This window comes from Xiphias gladius, chromosome 15 (assembly GCF_016859285.1).
Source record: "Xiphias gladius isolate SHS-SW01 ecotype Sanya breed wild chromosome 15, ASM1685928v1, whole genome shotgun sequence".
NCBI lineage: Eukaryota > Metazoa > Chordata > Actinopteri > Istiophoriformes > Xiphiidae > Xiphias > Xiphias gladius.
In genome coordinates this window covers 6,902,029-6,922,891 of record NC_053414.1, presented here as the reverse complement: position 1 = coordinate 6,922,891, position 20,863 = coordinate 6,902,029, and the positions used below count along the sequence as shown (strand labels likewise).

The window sequence follows — 20,863 nt, the reverse complement described above, 5'->3', positions numbered from 1 at the left end:
GCTTTGGGAGATATTGACTGTTTTTTTTTTTTTTTTTACCTTTGGACTTACAAACAGAGAGGGAAACCATTCTCTGTCTGTCGGAGCAACATGTCGGGTTATGTGATCTCCAAAGATCCTAAATAAAAGCTGTTAAATTGGAAATTCAGATGCTGGTAAGCCCCGTGGACAGTGACATGGTTTCTCAAGGGACAAAGGACATGGAGTGACGCAATGGCGCTCGAGCACGGCTCTAAGAAATCATTTTCATGTGACCAGGGGCTCACAAGTGCTTCTCTGAAGAATGGGGTCAGTAATGCTAATACGGTAATACATATGCAGTCTCACATTTATCACCCAGTACATTAAGATTACTGTAAGACGAACCTATGGAGCTGTTAGAGCAAACCAGTATTGACCAGAATTCTTTTCTATGTAGGACTTTTTCAAAATGTGGGCAAATGAAAGTGCTTGGTCTGGTCGAATGCAAACAATAGACTTTGCCAGAGACAGAAATCTCCACACCCGCACCACAGCAGTCGAATTCACACTCGCTTTGGGCTCATGATGGGCTCGCAGGCTGAACGGCAAATTAACCACAACCTAAGTTATTGTATCCAGAGGGGATTCAAGCTAAAAGGTGTTAGCCCGAGGCTAAAGGTTGCAGCTGCAAAATGGTTTGTCAGTGTCCTGCACCTACGACAGAACATAATCACTTCATGCCATCAGTTCTTCTGTGGAGAAGCATGCCACGGTTCATACTATTTCAGAAAGTCTTTTGAGATTCAGTATGTAGGGACAGCCTTCAGCAACACTCATTAACAGCAGTTTTTAATTCATGATGGGTAACGGTAAAGAAAATGTACATGTTTATACACACTTTGCTTACTTGCCTTGTAGTGTACAAATTGAGTCGGAGCACATGTGAAAATGTCCAATATACAGTTGACCTTTAACCTCATGAGTGGTTGCCTCCGGGATGTCATGAAGGTGGGGTATGCTTTTCTCACGTCATTCGTCATTCACACACATCATTCTCTGAACATTTTTGGAACTAGACACAAAAGCAAAAATAAATGCTTCCGTAAAAAAATTGAAAAATAATTTCTAGTTCATACTGTACATATAATATAAAACTTTAATGATCCACGATTCATCACAGCAGCAACAATTTAAACTAATTTTTTAAGTCATTTATACTAAATAACATACATGACATTCAATGTACGTTATGTATATTCGACGTTCTGACCCATGAGTACTCAGTAGTATTACTACATTATTCCATCATTACTCAGTACGCCCATCTTTGTACTCGGCCTTCATTTTGATCTCGACTACACACATGTAAAGTTTCGTGACTGCATCTCGCACGGTTGTGACGCCGTCGCAGTGAGAAAATATGTCTACACAGACAGAAATATAACCACCCGCCAAATTACTGCTAACCGCCTCTGTGGTAGTTCCCACTAAAGTAGGTGTCTTCAGGACCGAATTTTCCCATGATGACACACACACACACACACACACACACACACACACAAAGACTTATAAGGTGAAAACAATACCAGTCACAATGGGAATAAGAATATAACTAAATCACCAGTTGCTTAATTGTGGGGAATCAGAAATGTAACGTCATTTTGAGGTCCTAAAATATAAGAGCTTGTTGGATCATGTTGTTGTCTGAGGACAGATTTCACTCTGGGAGAGAAAACTGTAGAACCTGACAACCCTTTGGCTAAACATAACCAACTGGGAAGCCATCTACTGAGTGGCCTCTACAGGCCCTGATGTGCCCTCATTCAGACACTGCATGAAAAAACACTTCAGATTGGATTTTACATTACAGATTTTATATTTTTAACACAAAAAAAGTCACCTTGGTGTTCATCTAAAATCCAGCTCCAGGACTTGCCGTATGTTTACTGGAGCCACAGATTCTCCATAGGCCACGGTGAGTTTTCGTCTGTTCTCGCTACAGGTAGGAGCTGGTGCACAAGCTGTGGCTCCACCCATTAGGAGGACTCGGTCCTGCAAGTGTCTCGTGGCCTTCCTCATCATCCTCATCATTATCCTCATTGTCTCAGGGGCCACACTGGCCTGGTTCTTCCTGGGTGAGCAGTTCTCTCTTGTTGTCTTTTTTTAAGTTTATTAATTTTTATCCATACTAGGGGCATGACTGTGGATGGATAGCATCAGTCACTTTGGTCCGGACTGAAATATCTCCGTCACTTTTCGATTCGTGGTTCCTAGATGATGACTTTTCCACTAGTGCTACCATGAGGTTGACATTTGCGGTTTTGAGTAAACATTGCTCAAACAGCTCAGCAAGTACTGGATGGATCACCACGAAACTTCGTACAGACATTCATGTTCCCCTCAGGATGAAGTGTAATAGCTTGATCCCTTAACTCATCATCAGGTTAAAGTTTTAGTTTGTCCAATATATTGCTTTATGACTAAAACCAGCAAGACTAATGGCATTCCCCTCACCTTCAGCTGTATTTTGTGTTTTGTGCTTATTAGCAAATGTTAGCATGCTAACACGCTAAAGATATTGAAAACGGTAGGTACTTAACATCCGCATGCTGGCATTGTCATTGTGTGCGTGTTGGCATGCTGATGTTAGCAATTAGCTCAAATCACTGCTATGCCTAAGTACAGCCTCACAGAGCTGTTAGCGTGGCAGTAAGCCATTAGTCCTCTTCGTTTATGCTGTGAAAACCTTCCCACCTTTCCCTCTAACAGAGTACAGGGTTTGGGTGTTGGAGCCTCGTGTCCAACAGGAGTACACAGCCTATTTGTCCATCCTCAACAGGAACTTCTCTGCTGATTTTACCTCTCACAACAGCCCTGCATTCAAGAAAGAGGCCAAGGGAGTAAAGACCATGGTGAGCAGGGACCATGAATTCCTATAATTCTGATGTAGACTAGAATAACTCGGTCCACATCCTTTAGGGACCTCAGAGTGGTGAAGGTTTTCTATCCTTCCAGATATTTGTCACTGCACATAAATGCAATTAAACTGTCTGGAAAAACCTACTGAGGTAGACAGATATAACTTAAGGAAGGTGATATTGTCCTTTTCTATTTTTCAGGTAGAGAGGATATTGAAAGGCTCAAGTCTTTCTCGATACTTCAACTACACCACTGTCTTCGCTTTTGGGTACGTGGATCAAGCTGTTTCACGTACAATTCACGACTAACTGCGGAGAGTAGTGGCAAAATGGCAGCAACAGAACCTGCATACAGTAAATACTCAAGCCAGCTAGCATCTGGGCTGATAGTGGATGCTTTCACTCAGAGGGAGAAGAGTGAGACACACTTGATTTGACATGAGACAACTCACTCTGTTACCACACTCATTCATTCAGTTCGTCACGCTCTATAATCAATACTTTGTTAATTAATAAGTGCGTCGACCATGTTTTGTAAGGGCATGGTAGGGCATTTGACTGCAGATCAAAGGGTCCCCAGTTCAGATGTAGTTATACTCACATTCTCACTTTTAAGACCAAGCATCAGCTTGGATCCAAAATTCATGCGTCGACAGTTTTGAACTAGGTTGAGCTGACTTGTATAGATTCAAAAAGTTATGCTTAAAAATTGAGTTTTGTACCCGTAAACTCCGTACTGAAAGCTTTTATATTCAGCTCTGTGCTTGTGGGCTCTGTCATTTTTCAAGCAAAATCATTGTCTGAAACAATCACAACGGAATAATTAAGTTTGCTAAGGCTAAGAATCTACAGGAAACGTTTCCAAAACACAAAGGTCTCACATATAAAAGTGGTTGGAGATGGGCATTGTCTTCTGCTTGCAAAAAAACGTTTCTAATGTCCATGAAAAACAATTTGTGATCAAACAACATTCTGATCATATGCTCAATTTTCATTTCTTTTCAACCGTATCTCTTACCCACCGTAGACATTTTCACTGTGTTTTAGAGTCTAGTCACAATCACAAAGTTTCCGACACCAACAAATACGTCAGGCTTAATCGCAGGAAAATGCATTTAACCTGCAATCGGATGAGAATATTCTTTTGCTGACCTCTGGTGGTGTAATTTCTCACCTTTTGGCAGAAGTGTACTTCATGGTGTGTCTGTACACTCTGACAGCACTGTCGATTGGTTTTTGGACAACGCTTTTCGAAACACTGCTCTCCAGCCCTTTTAAATGTTAACAATCATTTACATTATTTATTGTTTCTCTCTTGTCATTCAAATACATTTTTTAACTGCTGTGTGGATTTTGGTCTCTGCCTTGTTTCTGCAGGGAGGGGAGTGTTGTCGCTCACTTCTGGATAGTGATGTCTGTGCCGGGCAGCCATGTTGGGAGGGTCACACTGAACAAGGTCACCGCGAGCCTGGAGGAGGGCCTCAGGGGGTACAGAAAGTCGGAGGAGGAGGAGGAGGAGACGGCCAGCGTCAATGGATACCTCCTCCACCTGCCTTCGCTGTCTGTCAGTGGTGAGAGGAATACAGGAAACAGAGATAGTGTGTGTGTGTGTGTGTGTGTGTGTGTGTGTGTGTGTGTGTGTGTGTGTGTGTGTGTGTGTAAGACAGAAATTAAATAATAAATCTGAGGAAAAAAGATAAAAGTTTTTCTGTTTTTGTTTTTTGGTTTAATTTCTTTTCTGACTTTTTGTTCTCCTCCCTACAGAAACCAACTCCAAAGTTATTGAACTTTTGAAAGCTTCATTTGGTATCACACTTTATTTTCATTTGCTTGTTCATAATTTCTGGTTTTGTATTAATTTATTCATTGTGATTGAACTGCAATTAGCATGCAGCAAAATATATATATTTCCCTGAACAACATTAAATGTATGGAAAAAACTGAACAGAAACTAGAATGCCTTAATGTTATGCATTTATGGTTGTTTCATTATGTGAATAGGGATGAGAAACTCTAACTCCCACACTGATAAAATGACTCCAGTACAAAATAATGAAACAAAAATAAATACATTAGGCAGCATTGTCATACTATATGAGACTGTTTCTTGAGCACATTTTCAACTATGGCATTATCTTGAATTTCCAGATGGGATATTAAGTTATTGGGAATATTCACTACGGAAATTCCAGCTTGTGTTAAAGTTAAGTACATTAAACTTCCCAAAATCCAATACAAAGCAGGGCAGGTGATAGCTTAAGGCCTGTGATGGCTCCCACACGGTGGAGGTGTCAGTCCTGACCAAGGCTTTTTCTAACGTAACCTGTAACCGTGTGCTAACTCTTGGCTTTGGACGCAATTGCTATTATGGGTAGTAGGTCAGAAACACTGAGACAAAGTCACAAAGGTTAAAGTTAGATAAAGCGTATAAAGTGTAAATTTCCCCAAATCAAATACAAAGCAAGGCATATCATTACCTTGAACTATAATACCTATAATACTATAATAGTACTGGCTTCCAGTGAATGTGAATAGTGAATGTGTCAGTCCTGAGCGAGGGTTTTTCTAACGTGCAAAAAAATAATGTAGGTAATGACAGCAACGCCTGCCCTCAGAGGAAATGTTAATTTAGTGGGTAGTAAATTAATTAGTATGCTAAAATTCACAGCTCAAGTCAGTACAAACACATTGTTTAATCAGTTCATTATACCTTTGCTTGTGTTCCTGGTTTGGGAAATTAAATATAAAAAAAGACACCCCCTCAAACTCTCAGAATATTTCTCTCACTACAGCCCTAGGACACTGCTTCAAGATACATAGAAAGCGAAAGCCAGAACAATTCAGTAACTCCATACATTAAATCATGGCAAAACATGCTACTTCAACATGATGCCGCCAATCATGTCCTATCAGTTTTGACAGATAAATCAACAATTTCTCGAAAAATTAATCTGGCAAAATGTTCTTCAACTCAAATCCTACCTAAGGCCAATTGAGTTCTAACTAATCTTTTGGCATTGTTTCCATAAGACTGTTACCGCTACCAGAAGGTGGTGTCCAGAAGCCCCGTGGCTCTCCGTGGCCCCAACACACAGCGTTCCTCCTGCCTGTGGCACCTCCAGGCCGCCCCCGGCTCCCAGCTGGAGCTCCACATGGAGTGGCTCCTGCCAGAGTGCCGGGACAGGCTGGTGGTGTACAACTCCCTCACCCCCACCGATACTCACCTCATCACATCGTGAGTTTCTTTCACAGAGTTAGATATAATTACTTTGCCTCTGCTGAATATGGATGGGTCGCTATTGTCCACCTTTAAAGAAATGTTCTCACACCACTGTCAGTCATCGAGTTATTTTTAAGAGATTAAAAATGTACCCTTTCTGTTCATTGAACACACAAACTGTCTTTCCCACTGTCTCTCTCTGTCCGGCTTTCCCTCTGTCCTCCCAGCGTGTATGGCTGCAGCAGACACGAACGTGTGGTCAATGTTCTGTCTTCAGGCGAGTGGATGACGGTGGTTTGGAAACAGGGTCTCTACAACTACAAGGACCCCTTCTCTTTGTCTGCGCAGGCCTGGGACCGACAGGGTAAGACCACCTAAACGCCCAGGCCACCTTAACTTGTTCAGAAATGTTACGTTCGATATTATATGCAAAAACTGAAAGGAGAGAGATTCAGCCTTATGACCACAGTTTTTTTCTATTGTTAGATTAAAGCCAACTGAAAATGTGCTGGAGGGAAATGTTAAAATTACCGAATAAGACCAAGCGTCCGGGGATCAACAAATTCAATGGGATACATCATCTGGGAAACACGGATGTTTGCACAAAATCAATAGTTGCTGAGATATTTCAGTCTGGACCAAAGTGGTGGACTGAGAGAACCAAACTGAGATCATGCCACCGGCATGGCTATACATGTTGCCTAGCAATTGGCTACCAAGATATCCACATTAGCCTACCCAGCCGACCTTCCCTATCTGAGTAAGCTTGTAAGCTAGCCTGCTGGGCTGACCTTCCAACACTGTTGTGCATCGCTGGCGTGGAGGGTTACTTCTGTCTTGGAATAGAGGAGAGCTCCAGAACTTTCCATTTAGTCCATGCACCAGATATAGTGGTTATTCGGCAGCTATACCCACTAAAGTTTAACTAGATAATCTCACTCACTAGACTTAGTGAGTGAGATTGTTTCGGCCTCCAGAGCACCTCTGCCATAAATAGAGCTCAGTCAAGCGCCCCCAACATAGCCAAATTAACACCACTTTGGTAATTAATTAGGACTATGTTGGTTTGACCTTATGAGGTTGTACTAAAACCAGCAGGCTCTGCTCTCAGGAGCAGCGGAGATCTGTCAAGCCTAGGCCTGGATGCCACAGAATTCAAGATAAACTTTTTCCTCCTAATACTCATCTTACATTTTGTGGTTTAAATGCCACAGAGTGGAATGGGTCGGTATCGTGGATTGAAGTATTTCTCTCTGTCTTTCTCTGTCCCAGACTGTAACTCCTCTATAGAGCTGAAGGCAGGACCAGGGTTCCAGGGGACACTGAGGACGCCTTTTTTCCCCAGCTACTACCCCCCTGACACCAACTGTACCTGGAGCTTCATCGTAGGACACTCCTTCATCTATATGTCTTTCACCTCCTGCTTGATTCGTGATTGTTGCCGTAATGCATAACTTTTATAGGAGTCGCGAGTAGAGGGGGGTGGAACGTGTTTGCACTTCATTGTATTTTTGTATTTACCGTCCTGTGTGTGCGTTCAGATGCCCGGTGTAGGCTTTGGCCTGTCTCTGGAGTTTGAGGGCTACGAGCTGAGCAGAGCCAGCTACAACCAACCCTGTACCCAGGGACAGTGGATCATCCAGAACCGCAGGTAGGCTCTGTCCTAGTGAGTCGTGCTGGTCTGTGGGAACTGTCGACTGTCGACTGTCGTACACGTTTGGTCGGTCCAGTTTGATTAGTCCTAATTTTTTGGGGAGCAGCTTTCTGAGCCGCACTGAGCTTAAACTCCGGGAGCGACACTGACTGCAGCCAATGGGAGTTTAGCTCAAGGGGCAGAAAATAAAAGGAAAGCAGATTAGAGGTCAATTTAAGCTACAATTTTACATCAATAGATTCTCAACTCCAGCTGATCAAATCAATGTGGGTTTTACTAAATGATGCAAAATGTGCAATTACAAATTCACCAGAAAATACATTTGTTCAGTGTTACATTAATACTGTACGTGCACATACAATAATTACTTGTTAGCTGTGTGACTCACTGATAAACATGCTTTTTGAGGCTTCAGATAGCTTTTCTTTCCCAAAATCTAAAGATTTTTAAAACCATTTTTATCCATCTAGTGCACAGGTGCTAGTCCTCTGAAAGAGAGTAACTGAAAAAGTCTGCACACCACAAACTATATATAAAAATCCTTTAATATGCACAGAGTTACTCACTTTTAGACACCAAACCAGTGGCAGCAATAAATAGACCAAATATTACTTAACCGCTAATATGTCAGCAGGTTAAAGTAATGTCAATTTATAAATGCAAGCTGTTTGTGGTTTGGGGCTTGACAGGAAGTGTGGGCGCATGTAAATGTTTTCCACACAGGTCATGACGTGCAGACATTTTAGTTGGTTTTATAATTAATAAAAAGAAAACACAAACTGACCTAATTATCGGTAAACAGTCAAAAATGTTGTGTTCAAAATGTTATTTTCACACCATCACATTATTCTATTCTGTACTGAACAACAGGGGGCAGCATTATCCTATATGTAGCCATTTTTTATTTCAATGGAGGCATTTTGCTTTTAATGTTTATTTTCAAACTGATAAATCTTGGTCTATTCTGTCCTCTGTTTATCCAGGATAGGTTTGTAATTAGTGCCTGGAACAAAGGCAGAGAGTCCGATGCCTTGCTTAAGGGCACTCCAAGGTTATGTAAACCGCACTTCTCAAACCTTTGGGGCCTCCACCACAGCCTTCTTGTTGTCACTGCAGGGAAATATAACTTGATTTTCCATTTGATTTCGCTGTCTCTGTCCCTTTTTCTCAGACTGTGCGGTACCAGGGCCCTGCACCCATACAGCGAACGCCTCTTCCTGCTCTCAATGACGGCAACGGTTGTCATGACGTCCGAGGTGTCACTCACAGGACCGGGCCTTCAGCTGCACTACAGCGTCTTCAACCTGTCAGATCGTAAGATGTAGATTAAGAGACAGACAAGAGATTTAGATAAATGAACTGCCAAGTCATGTTTCTACCTTGTTTCACTGATGTTCATAAGCATATTTTTTGATTGTGTGTGTGTGTTTGTGTGCGTTTTACAGCTTGCCCGGGCCAGTTTCTGTGCACTATCAATGGCCTGTGTGTTCCTGCCTGTGATGGAATTAAGGACTGTCCCAATGGACTTGATGAGAGGAACTGTGGTATTTATTTTATGCTTTAAATTAAGTGAATTTCACATAATTTGTTGTACATTATTTTCGGTTGAGACAGAAAATTGAGACACGATGCAGGAGCAACAACAAAAATTGGGTGGGTCAGTCCAGCACCTAAGGTCACCGATCTTATTACAGATTTTTTGGAAATGAATGAATTGTAGTCACTGGGATGAAACAATACAAGGTCTTCAGGGGTGAACCAGACCAGGAACCTCCACCACACCACTTGTGACACCACTTGTGACACTTAAGCCAATTTTATATAGCAGGGTAGAATTGTTTCAACATTTGTAACATGGGCCTCATCAGCGTGCTGCTGCTCACGAAAGCAAACTGTCCTACTAATCAGAGCGGGATGCCAGTCTGATTTTCTGAACCTAAATCTTTTTTTCAACCTCCCGAGTCTACTGTGATGGCAGACAGCATCTCGCAATGTGGCAGCTCATCAAGCTACAGTGCTATTGTTGGTTTGATTTTTTTTATGCACGGATATTGCCAGGTCATTGAGTAGCCAAGCATTTATCAGGTGATAGGCGCAAATGAGAATGTACAAATACATGAGACTTTGTTTGTATGCTTTGCCAAAAAGAATTTATATGGCATAAAAGCATAGACTGTAAATAATAAAAGGATGAAAATTTGCTATATTATATTTTTTTCCATTTCCTCTACCAAAGATAATCAAATATGTGCCAACGTGCACGGTATATGGTTTTCCATTTATCCACTGAAGACTCACCTGTCAACTTCGTTCATATGACCGAATGTTAGGAATTATATGGACACACACGAGAGCTGATACGCTTCCTTTTGTGTGTGTGTGTGTGTGTGTGTGTGTGTGTGTGTGTTTCAGTTTGCGTGGCTCAGTACCAGTGTCCAGAGGACAGTCAATGTGTGGACTACTACAAGGTGTGTGACCAACACGCGGACTGCCCTGAAGCCACAGACGAGATGAACTGCACTAATGGTAACACACACACACACACACACACAATAAATACTCTATTAAATTCTACTATGCAGAATATTTACTAGAGGTCGTAAAGAAAAGATTGTCTGGGGCACACAGCAAGGCTACTTTTTACGGCTGAAAAGGAGCAGATTTTTTTTTGGTAAGCCCTACGCCGTAACCTATATATCTTGTCTCGTGATTTTACACCCTGGATATTTCTAAGTGCGATACGAAGGCAACTGGACTTGCTTGAGGTTCCTGAAAGCCGAAAGGCTTCTTCGGTTCTGGACCGAAGGTTTGAAAGAGGAGTGAAGGAAGCCCTCTACTGAAAAATGGAACAACCATCACCAAACAGAGGCGGTGGTCTACGACGCCATTTACCCGCAGCTGAACATCCACTCACACAATAACTCATGTTACCCGAACGACTCACATGTGACCTCAACGAGTCTCAAGGGGATAACGCCCCGACAAGAGGTTAAATACCCGGGAAGTTAAAATGCCTTTCGTACGACAGGTGAGACGTTGACGTGGATGACTGACAATCTTCACACACCTAAACCCGGGATAAATATTTCACGCCGAACTCTATCCATCCATTAGCTATACCGTTACCCTCTGAGGGTCACAGGGGGGCTGGAGCCGATCCCGGCTGACACTGGGCGAGAGGCGTGGTAAATCCTGGACTGGTCGCGGGTCTGTCACAGGGCTGCTTTAACAGCAACAAAGCAAGTCATTAAATATATGTTTGTCTGTGTGTGTGTGTGTGTGTGTGTGTGTGTGTGTGTGTCCAGGTGTGCAGTGTACAGATATGACCTATGTGTGTGCTGATGGAACGTGTCTCAAGAAGCCGAACCCAGAGTGCGACTCTGTCGCCGACTGCCCTGACGCTTCAGATGAAAAACAATGTGGTGAGATAACACACACACACACACACACACACACACACACACACACACACACACACACACACACACACACACACACACACACACACACACACACACAGTGTCTTTGTTTTTATACCACTTTAATTAAATTCTGGCTGTATTCTGACTTCACTTTAAATTTTGAGGTGTCTTCATGCCCTCTTGGACAGGTTTTTCAAGATTTTCTTAAGATGAATGCCAATCTGCTTTTTAATAAAAATGAAATGAAACATATTAATAATATCTGATTAGATCAGTCTTTGTTCTTTATCTTGTTTTTCTTAAGTTTTCTTTTTCCCCATTGGCTTTTAGATGAATTAGATATACTGGATGTAAAACAATAATAATAATAAAAATACCCATCGATCTTTTTTTTCCTTCTTTTAAAAAATATAACTATGCTAATTTTATTTACAGATTTCACTTGCTGTGGCCCTATACTTGCAATTTCTGTGCTTTTAATATTTCTCTGTGTGCGCTCAGACTGCGGCCTGAGGCAGTTCTCCAGTCGTATCGTGGGGGGGGGCAACGCCTCCGAGGGGGAGTGGCCGTGGCAGGCCAGCTTGCAGGTGCGCGGTACCCACATCTGTGGGGGGGCCCTGATCTCCAGCCAGTGGGTGGTGTCTGCTGCCCACTGTTTCTATGACGACCGGTAAGTAGAGGAAGAGAGAGAGGAGGAAGTGGTGTGATCACTGAGGTGTTAGAAAAGTGCTTCCAAAACAAACACGAGCTGAAGTACCCCGTTGAGCAAAAAGGAAAAGCTTGTAATTCTCCTCGCTGAATTTGATGAAGCATCTTTAGCATTTTAGCACTCTTTATAAATCATGTATACTCTTCTGTCTCCCCCAGATTGCTTAATGTTCAGTGCTGCTGTTGTGTCTCTGCTGTCCAGGGTTTAGCTGTAACAGCCTGTCTGACTCAAAGCCAGCATATTTATGTATTTACATACACTCGTGTCTTTCAAAGCCAGAATGAGCTGGCTGGGCCAAGGCCAAAATTGCAACATCCTGTAGAGGATTAACAATAATTCCCTACTTTTTTTTGCAGCATCCAGAGAATCTTGAATTTCCAGTGGATAAGTAGGCTTTTGGTTGTGAAATAGAGGGTAAGCTTTTTAAAGACAGAGAGACTTTCTCATGTCCGTGGTAACAGTCAACAACTGCGACTATTTATAAAATCGCTGAGATATTATATGTTATTTTAAAATTGGGCTGGGGAAAGAAAAACAATCTTCCTAACTGCCCCTGTAACACATGACAAGACGTTTTCTCCTCCTCCTCCTCCTGCAGTCTCTACTCCCCCTCCATGTGGACAGTCTACCTGGGTAAAATCCTCCTCAGCCGCAGCAGTCCCACAGAGGAGGTGGCGCAAGTCCGGCGGATCCATCTTCACCAATACTACGACGACGAGTCCCATGACTACGACCTGGCCCTCCTGAAGCTGGACCGTCCGGCCTCCGTGCTGCTGGCTGGACATGCTCGACCTGCGTGCCTGCCCCCGCCCACTCACCAACTGGAGCCGGGCCTGCTCTGCTGGGTCACCGGCTGGGGGGCTCTCCGTGAGGGGGGTGAGGAGGGGAAGAGGGAAAGGGAGCTTCGGGCAATGTGTGAGACAGGGTAGAGGGTTAGATGTTGGCTTTGAAAGCAGCGTAGTCTGTAGATATTGGGTTTTAGTCTTAAAACCGCAATCACTTTCACTGGCCAAATGGCTTATAGCAGTGGTTTTTGGCTTGACCTCTTAAAATGAGGCAAATATTTGTAACTACTAGCTAGCTTCAACTAGTGATTTACTAGATCAGGTTGCACCGTTACAATTTAAGGACTGTCTTAGCAGTGTGTTATTTTTGGCAAGATGTAATCTAAAATCTTACCAGTAAACTTGATTATTACCAATGATCAACAACATTTTGATCAAGCGTGAGCTGATATATATTAACAGAAATGACTGCCTCTACTCAACCGGTATATTAGCGCCGTGTACAGTTGTTCCACTTAGGAAACACAAGGCTAAGTCTAAACAGCGCTGACACGTTGTAATTAATTGCTGCTGGTTGTCAGTTCTCAATCCCTTTAGCTGAAGAAACAAACTAGCTTTCTTTTTTCATTACAATTAATTTTTTTTTGTTCAAATGCTAATAATTACATCCTGATAATATATACTTCCACGATCACAGTAATAACTTCAATAAAACCCCTGACTATTTGCAAGGGCTTGCAATGTTGCAAAACTGCCATCTAAAAATGTTTTTGTCAGGACTACAGGTAAAGGAATTTGTTTTTTAATTCCTGCATTGTAATAATTTAACCTTTTAACCTCAGGCTTTGGTATGCGTAAGGCTTCGGGGAAGAAAACATCACACCTCATAAAGATAACATTAAAAATAACCATGCACTTTTATCAAGATTAACAATTTTAAAGTGGACTTTTATTTGGTGCTTTATACTTGATGGTTTATTTAATCAAGAATGGTCTCCAAGCACAGTATTTTGTTTTGTTACGAAGTTGTTTTATCCTGTCACAGGATGAGCATTAAAATTTCCCCTTGCTGATTTATGTATTATTCAATATAATGCATTATTTTCAAAGGAAGTGATCTTATATAACTTGTGCAGTCTTTAAAAAAAACAACAAAAAAAAACCTTTCGTCAGTGGCCCTTTGAAAGCGATGTGTGGGGAGTTTTTTGTGGTGTTACTGATGGTGCAGCAGATTGTGTAGGCTTTTATGATAATGGAGCAAGCATACATGAAATTAACTCATTAAAACTGTAGAAGAAACGGAGAAGATAGAGCGAAGGGGGTGGAAGTGTGTGGGTAGTGGTTTCTGTTATCATGATGAAGCTGATGGATGGGGTTAAGGTAACCTTAAGAGAAATGGTGTTGAAAACATATTTTCCAAAGAAGTGATTGCAAACTTTAGGCTTTATCTAGAAAATATGGTTTATGCATCGACGCTACTATATTAAGATAGAGGATGAAAATCGGATGATTCAATTGACCTTCGCTGGTTGGCCTTTCCCCTCTGATCTATTCCAGGCAGTGCCAGCGCCGTGCTACAGAAGGTGGATGTTCGCCTGGTCAGTGAGGAAGCCTGTGTTCGCTCCTACGGCCACCTGGTCACTCCCAGAATGCTTTGCGCCGGCTACCGCAGTGGAGAGAAGGATGCCTGCCAGGTGCAGAGAAACACATACGTACAACAGCAGATGATACAATTCTCTTTTTCCACCTCACTTCCCAATCCAGTTCGAATATAAAGCTGCACTAAAAACATGGTTAATATTTTCGATCCATCGTTGATATAAAAATATAGTTTACGGATCAAATTGCTATGTGAAATAAAAGATGGCACTGACAGTGACCATCCCACACAGAATTATCATCCAACTCTGCAGTTCCCTTCACAAGCAAGCAAGTGTTCTTTCCATCGTTAAACTCAACGTTTCGGTTTTACAGTCTGCACCTTTTATTGTTATTGATCAGTCTCGCCGATCTCCCCAACCTTGTTTTCAGCTGAAGCAGACAACTGGTTTCAGTGAAACGGCCTCAAAGAGCCACTGTACACTATGAGCCCACCACCAGGCAGCAGACAAAGTTAGAGACTAGCTGGTGAACATAATGGAGTATTTAGCAGCTAAACAGCCAAATATTTCCATCTGGAGTTGGGGATAAAAAAAAATAGAGCCAAAGAGAAGGTGAATATTGGATTTATATTTGTTGGGTGGAAACAAACACAACTCCATATGCAAATGTTGCGCCGTACCTGCTGAATGTGTAAAAAGGCAACTGTTTGCTAACACATTCACCTCCATACGGTGATAATACTGTGCCAATGTTGTGTTTAGAGGTTGTTGTACTGCCCCCAAGTGTCCAAAAAAATGAATCAATAAATGAATGCATGTTGAAATTGAAGCAGATATTCAGACGTTTTATATTTGGCACTACCTACAGCTATTTAATATTCAGTAAAGTTACTCTAATGTTTTCAAGTTGATATAATACACTGAAATTTAAATGTCAGTATGTATGAGTAGAACAATCCACCCATTTATTTAGTGTCCCTCTTTCTCTATCTGGATTTATATTTGCCAAAAGACAAAAAAGTGTAACCGATTTACTGGAAAAACTGAAAATATCACCTGTCCAACAAACCCTGCCACCTACTGCATCTCAGTTAATGGGGAATTTGTGTTGTGAGTTTTAATGCCAGACATCCAAGTACCAAGTGATATCAAAGATGAGTCGACAGTATTGACCATCAGCCTTGTCAATTATCATGGTCAGCTTGTGCTGTAGAGCCATTAAAATCTCACTCACTGCCCCTCTAACATTGCCTGTCTCTGTCAGGGAGACTCTGGTGGCCCCCTGGTTTGCCAGGAGCCGTCGGGTCGCTGGTTCCTGGCCGGGGTGGTGAGCTGGGGCAAAGGCTGCGGGCGTCCAGACTACTATGGTGTCTACACTCGCATCACCAGACTCACCGACTGGATCAAGCAGGTCATCAGCACCCCCTGAGTCATTTAAGATCCGCATCATCCTTACATCAATATCCTCATCACCCCGGTGCAAACTTTTCTAAAGCATTATCCACATGAGGATAAAAAGCAATGGCAGATGATTCGAAATTGCTTTTCAGCCAAACAGCAAAGCGGTAAAATTTGAAAGGCTTTATTCTAAAAAGTCATAAAGTGATAAAGTAAATTATATTTATGTGGCACTTTTCAGTACTGATATTATAAAGTGTTTAAAGTAAAAAAAGCATACAGTAAAAATAAAAATGCCAAAATAGCAGAAACAAAATAAAATGTTAGTAAAAATGATAATAGGACTCAAAGAAAAGAACTGAGCTCTTTGTTTTTAGAAATGATTAAGAAAAGATCAATTTTCAGAAGTGATTTAAATATAATGATAGTGCACAAGGAAAGCAAAGTTTGAGGTACTTTGCAAAAGTTTAAGTAATCCTATGTCTGATTATTTACTCTTACAGACCGAATTATCTATGTTTTAAGATATTGAACTTAAGCATTTTCCCCCTATAATAAAACACGCGTCTGTTTTATAATCATGTCTGCAATGTACTGTGTTTGTTGGCATGTTTGGCTCGAAGTGAATGTGAAATATAACAAGACGAGTCTACGGCCATGCTAATGGCTAAATGCTAATGTTAGCACGCTAACATGTTCAAAATGACAATGTTAACATGCTGAAGTTTCACAGGTGTTATATGTTTACCGTTTTCCCCATCTTCGTTTATCACGTTAGCGTACTAACAGTTTCTAATTAGCACTAAACACAAAGTGCAGCTAAGGCTGCTGGGAATGTCACTAGTTTTGGAGTATTGAAATAATAATTGAAATGGCACAAGGTCATGGTAATGACACTAGATGAAAACTTAAGGGATCATCAAAGTTATTACAGTTTAGCCTGGCATCGATGTATATATCAAATGTCATGGCGATCCAGCCAACAATTGCTGAGATGTGTCGCTAAAAACCACAAATTTCATGGTGCCATTAGAGGAAAAGTCAGGGATCACCAAAGTCAGTAGGGTGCATCATCTGGCGACTATGAATCTCTGTACCAAATTTTGTGCCGGTAAATTCAGTAGCTTTTAAGGAATTTCAGAGAATAAGGGGAAAAGTCGACCTGCTGGTAGCACTATGGGAAAAGTCAAGGGCTCATCACAGTCAGTAAGATGCATCCCCCGGAGGACAATATGTCACAATAAAATTTCATGGCAATCTTATCCAGTAGTTGTCGAGCTATTTCACGCTGTATCAAAGTTCTGGACCCACCTACTGAGTGCCATGCTGCATGCATGTTCAAAAACCAGTCCATTTACACAGTGTATGAGTCTCTAACTGCCACCTCCCTTTTGTGGAAAAATACATGCACCTGCAGCCGAGGTAATACTTCATCCTCTGGCATCTGATTTCACAAGATACCTTTGCAGGTTTGCAGGTGTAAGGTTTAATGTTCTCTTTCACAAGCCGCTTTTCAGAGGGAAAGTGGCTATTTTTGGGGTCTATGAATCACTGCGTCCAAGGAGAGGCAATTTTTCTTTTCAGCTGATTTTATTACCAACAACAACAACAATATTCTTAAAGGGACTGGGAGCAGGTGCCAGAGCTTGGCATCCCTCCCTGTGGCTGGATGCACATGAGTCATTGTGATTTGCAACCAAAACTGGGACAAAGGCGATTTGCTCTTGGATGTCTGATTAGATTCTAGTGGATGAAGGGCAGACAAACTCTATCTAACTAGCTATCTATCTATCTATCTATCCATCTACCTTCCTACATAACGTCCCCCCCAATCTTCCCTGTTCTCATTTGTGGTTATTAACTTCTCCTCTCTCCTGCTCATCTTTTTCAGTCTGGAAATCAGCCCCTATCCTGGGGGGATGTTTCAATATTTGGAAGATCCCATTTTCAGTGTAATTGATATTTTATAGGCTGTAAACCATAATGACAGTTGTGCTCTATGAAGCATAACCACAGTGCAAAAACTGGCCTCTGGAGGCCAAAGACACCATCCATCATGGCAGTTGCCCACACAGTAATGTTCAATACTTAAATTACCTTTTCTATGGAGAGTGTTTTGAAGCACATTGTGACTGACATTTAGATTCTTAAATAGCTGATGTTTTCTTAAACATCCAAAGGATTGAATGGCATCACATTAAAGGAATTCTGGGTCTTGAAGTTCAAATAGCTTCTTCACTGTGGCCACCATTAGGGGGTGCCAATGAGCACAAATGGTGAGTGTGCATTAATGGAACCACATAGGTTAAATGTGGTCTTCTTTGACCCAGGTGGGACTTGAACCCACAATCCCCAGCTCCGGAGGCTGATGCCTTATCCATTAGGCCACTGGGCCGACAAACTTGGATGTCAAAACAATAAAATATGAGTAGAAACATTGTCAGACAAGACGTTCAAGGTGCCAAAAGAACTGCCCAGTTTTGATGTCTGCAAATGTAATCCAGTCCACAGAAATATAAAAAGAATAAGACTGTTTTAGGCGGTTTTCATCTATGATTCCGAGTCAATTGTTGGTGCTTTTGTTTTAGAGATGTCAAGGGTTTACCAAACTGGTCCACTGAGCTGAAGTTGTGGGGTTTACTGAAAAAAAGAAAAACATTTTGGCTCTCTCAGCCTCCCAGGCGACGTCACACACATATCCCAAGAGGTCTTACAAAAGGTCCTGGTATCTGTTTCATAAATATCATAAACATTCTTTCCTTGGGAGGTGAAAGGAAGTGGTGCAGTGTCTCGGTTTGTTTTCCTGCATCATGAGCTGTTTCCCACACAGCCCTGGAGGAGTTGGGTTTTTTAAGATCACTGACTGAGAGTCTGTTACAGTGCAGAGGAGAGTGCCAGACCGAAGCTGTATACAGACGTTGATTGAGTTACAGTTTCAGTGATGTATACAAACTATTCAAACATATATACTCTGGGTCAACCAGTATATTTATAAGGAAAATGTATGCAGCCTAAGGTAGAAGCGTGATTAACAAAATCGTGCAGAGGAGGGAACCAGACGGAAAAGGCTGGCAGACTTGGCGTGGAATGGTGATTAAATTATGGACATCGGACCTCTCGCTGCTGTTATGTTTTGCTTTCCCTATGAAAACAGTTAGCAGGACAGATGGAGCAGACTTCATTTCAGCCAACAGAACACGATAATGTATGTCTTGTCTTTACTCAAATCTTATTAGAAAGGGACCACAATATTTACATTCAGTATGACTGAACATGCAACATTGGAACATCATCATCCACATGAAAATGCATTTTTAGGAATCTAGAGCCCTTTCAGAGCCCTATTTACCGAACTTTTGTTTGTTTGCCAGAGTGAAACAAATTTAAACCAAAGAACAACAAAACACATGTGCAGGAGGGATTTTTGCATTAAATTTCACAAAATCTTTGTTTTGTTAGCATGACTAGATATTGTTACAGAACCAAATCAAATACCAATAATCTAAATTAAGGAGAAAATCCTAAAAATTGACATCAGGGCTTGCAGCTGACTCCAACAATGGACAATAATAATCATGCATTGTTTTTGAGATGATTATTAGTGTAAACTGAAAAAGCTGAAGATAACTTGGAAGCTTTGAATGGCTGGAATCCATTTCTCTTCCATTTTTAACCAGCATAACTGTTGCATGTGAAACAAAAAAATCATTTCAGTAGGGAAACTAGGAAGAGCGGAGAAGTGAGTGCCCGCTGAAGCTGAAGGTTGATGTTTGGAAAAAAACAAGCCGTGACCAACTTTTCTTGGCTAGAGACACTGATGACTGTTCTCAGATGTTTTTCTCTGGTCAGTCAGCTGTTTGGGAAATGAGTGGACATGAGGTGACTTACTGGTTGCAACTTAAGTATGGTGTAAAACGCTCTCTCTCTCTTTAGACATGAGAGGTATCAAACATCCACATTTAGTGAAGAAGTAATGTACCACCATGATTATGCACTTGATTGATAGCCAAGGGTTTTGCCAATGAATCCGTTATAAGTTAACATGGACACATCGCATAGTATTTACCTAATGCTGTACAGCACAGGCAGGACCCACAAGCCCCAGCACCAGAGGCTGATGCCTTATCCTCCAGGCCTCTGGTCCCCTGAAGAAAAACCAATTTAGCATAAGCACATAGATGTAGGGGTCAATGGACAGAAACAGTTATCGATTACGTTGTTATGTCAATTGATTTTGGGTTCGAGAACAAGGCTAATGATCCTGAAATACTGCGTCTTGGAGCTTTTTGATTGCTCCTGTCATCTTTGGAGAAACGCTCGGAAAAGTACGAAGAAGTACTTTAAGGAGCTCTGTGAAGTGTGCTAATATTAGCGAGCCTAACACATATCAAGCCAACACTTGCACTTCTTGCTGAGAAAGCATCTCTCTAAACCTGATCAGCGGCAGTATGGATAAAGTGAAGATGATGAACCTTGTAGCACTGCTGCCTTGGATCCTGTGCTCTGCTTGGATTTCACAACTCACTGCTGCGCCCAAAATTATATCAGTTTCAAGTTTGACCTTTTTTGTCAGGGAACTTTTAATACGCAATTAATGAGACAGTAATGTGTATGGAAATGTGCAGAGATAAATTTATGTGTTATCATAGAGGCCCTAGATTGGGGGGGACTCAGAGGCGGCCTCGCAGTCTGAAAAGGGATGTAACACTTTATGATTGAAACCATATGCTGGTGACGTGTCCTAGGGAGGACCACGGCCTTATTTAAGAGTCAGTGGTCAAGGCTGATTTTCAGAGTGGTTCATCGGCTTCACACCCTCTCACAAGCAGACCTGCAGGCGCTTGACTTGACGCTGTACTTCTTTGTAATAAACCTTTATATGCAATCAAGACGGTGTCAGCAGTCTCCTTCCTCCTCTTCACACCATCATCACCACCTAATAAACTACAACAGCATTAGTCCTTGACATAACCTGAAGTAACTCACATTAGATGAAAGTGACAAAAAACGTCTCAAACACCTTGACACATCTTACCTATCTTCTTACAAGTTAGCCCCAGCCAGTATTGACGAAGAACCTTTACTAGACTTGTTGTTTGTTACTAGACTTGTTTTTAGATTTGTCTTTTGACTGGCAATTGGCAAATGTTAATGTAAACGTGCTCCACAGAGGCTACTGCCTGAAGCAATCGAAT

At 41.7% G+C, this 20,863-nt stretch overlaps 1 protein-coding gene and 1 non-coding gene across 2 annotated transcripts; one reads left to right on the top strand and one right to left on the bottom strand.

The window, feature by feature from the left end:
* The first annotated feature begins 70 nt into the window (after positions 1-70).
* LOC120800341 (transmembrane protease serine 6) lies at positions 71-20,467 on the top strand. The gene is made up of 18 exons (XM_040146386.1): positions 71-288; positions 1,964-2,096; positions 2,731-2,873; positions 3,081-3,148; positions 4,257-4,450; positions 4,644-4,685; positions 5,910-6,114; positions 6,327-6,463; positions 7,372-7,484; positions 7,641-7,750; positions 8,925-9,067; positions 9,199-9,297; positions 10,166-10,279; positions 11,059-11,175; positions 11,677-11,845; positions 12,483-12,760; positions 14,227-14,363; positions 15,535-20,467. The coding sequence occupies exons 1-18, from the start codon at positions 214-216 to the stop codon at positions 15,697-15,699; spliced, it is 2,442 nt and encodes an 813-aa protein (XP_040002320.1). The 5' UTR covers positions 71-213; the 3' UTR covers positions 15,700-20,467.
* On the bottom strand, positions 17,991-18,063 carry trnar-ccg. Its single transcript has one exon. It is a non-coding gene; the product is annotated as a tRNA-Arg (tRNA).
* Positions 20,468-20,863: the final 396 nt, after the last annotated feature.

What these genes read in the sequence shown, in the direction of transcription:
- LOC120800341 (XM_040146386.1), top strand. Translation starts at nt 214, where the DNA reads ATGGCGCTCGAGCACGGCTCTAAGAAATCATTTTCATGTGACCAGGGG. An exon ending in CCAAGGGAGTAAAGACCATG is followed by an intron (nt 2,874 to 3,080) that starts GTGAGCAGGGAC and finishes TCTATTTTTCAG; the next exon opens with GTAGAGAGGATATTGAAAGG. An exon ending in CGAGATGAACTGCACTAATG is followed by an intron (nt 10,280 to 11,058) that starts GTAACACACACA and finishes GTGTGTGTCCAG; the next exon opens with GTGTGCAGTGTACAGATATG.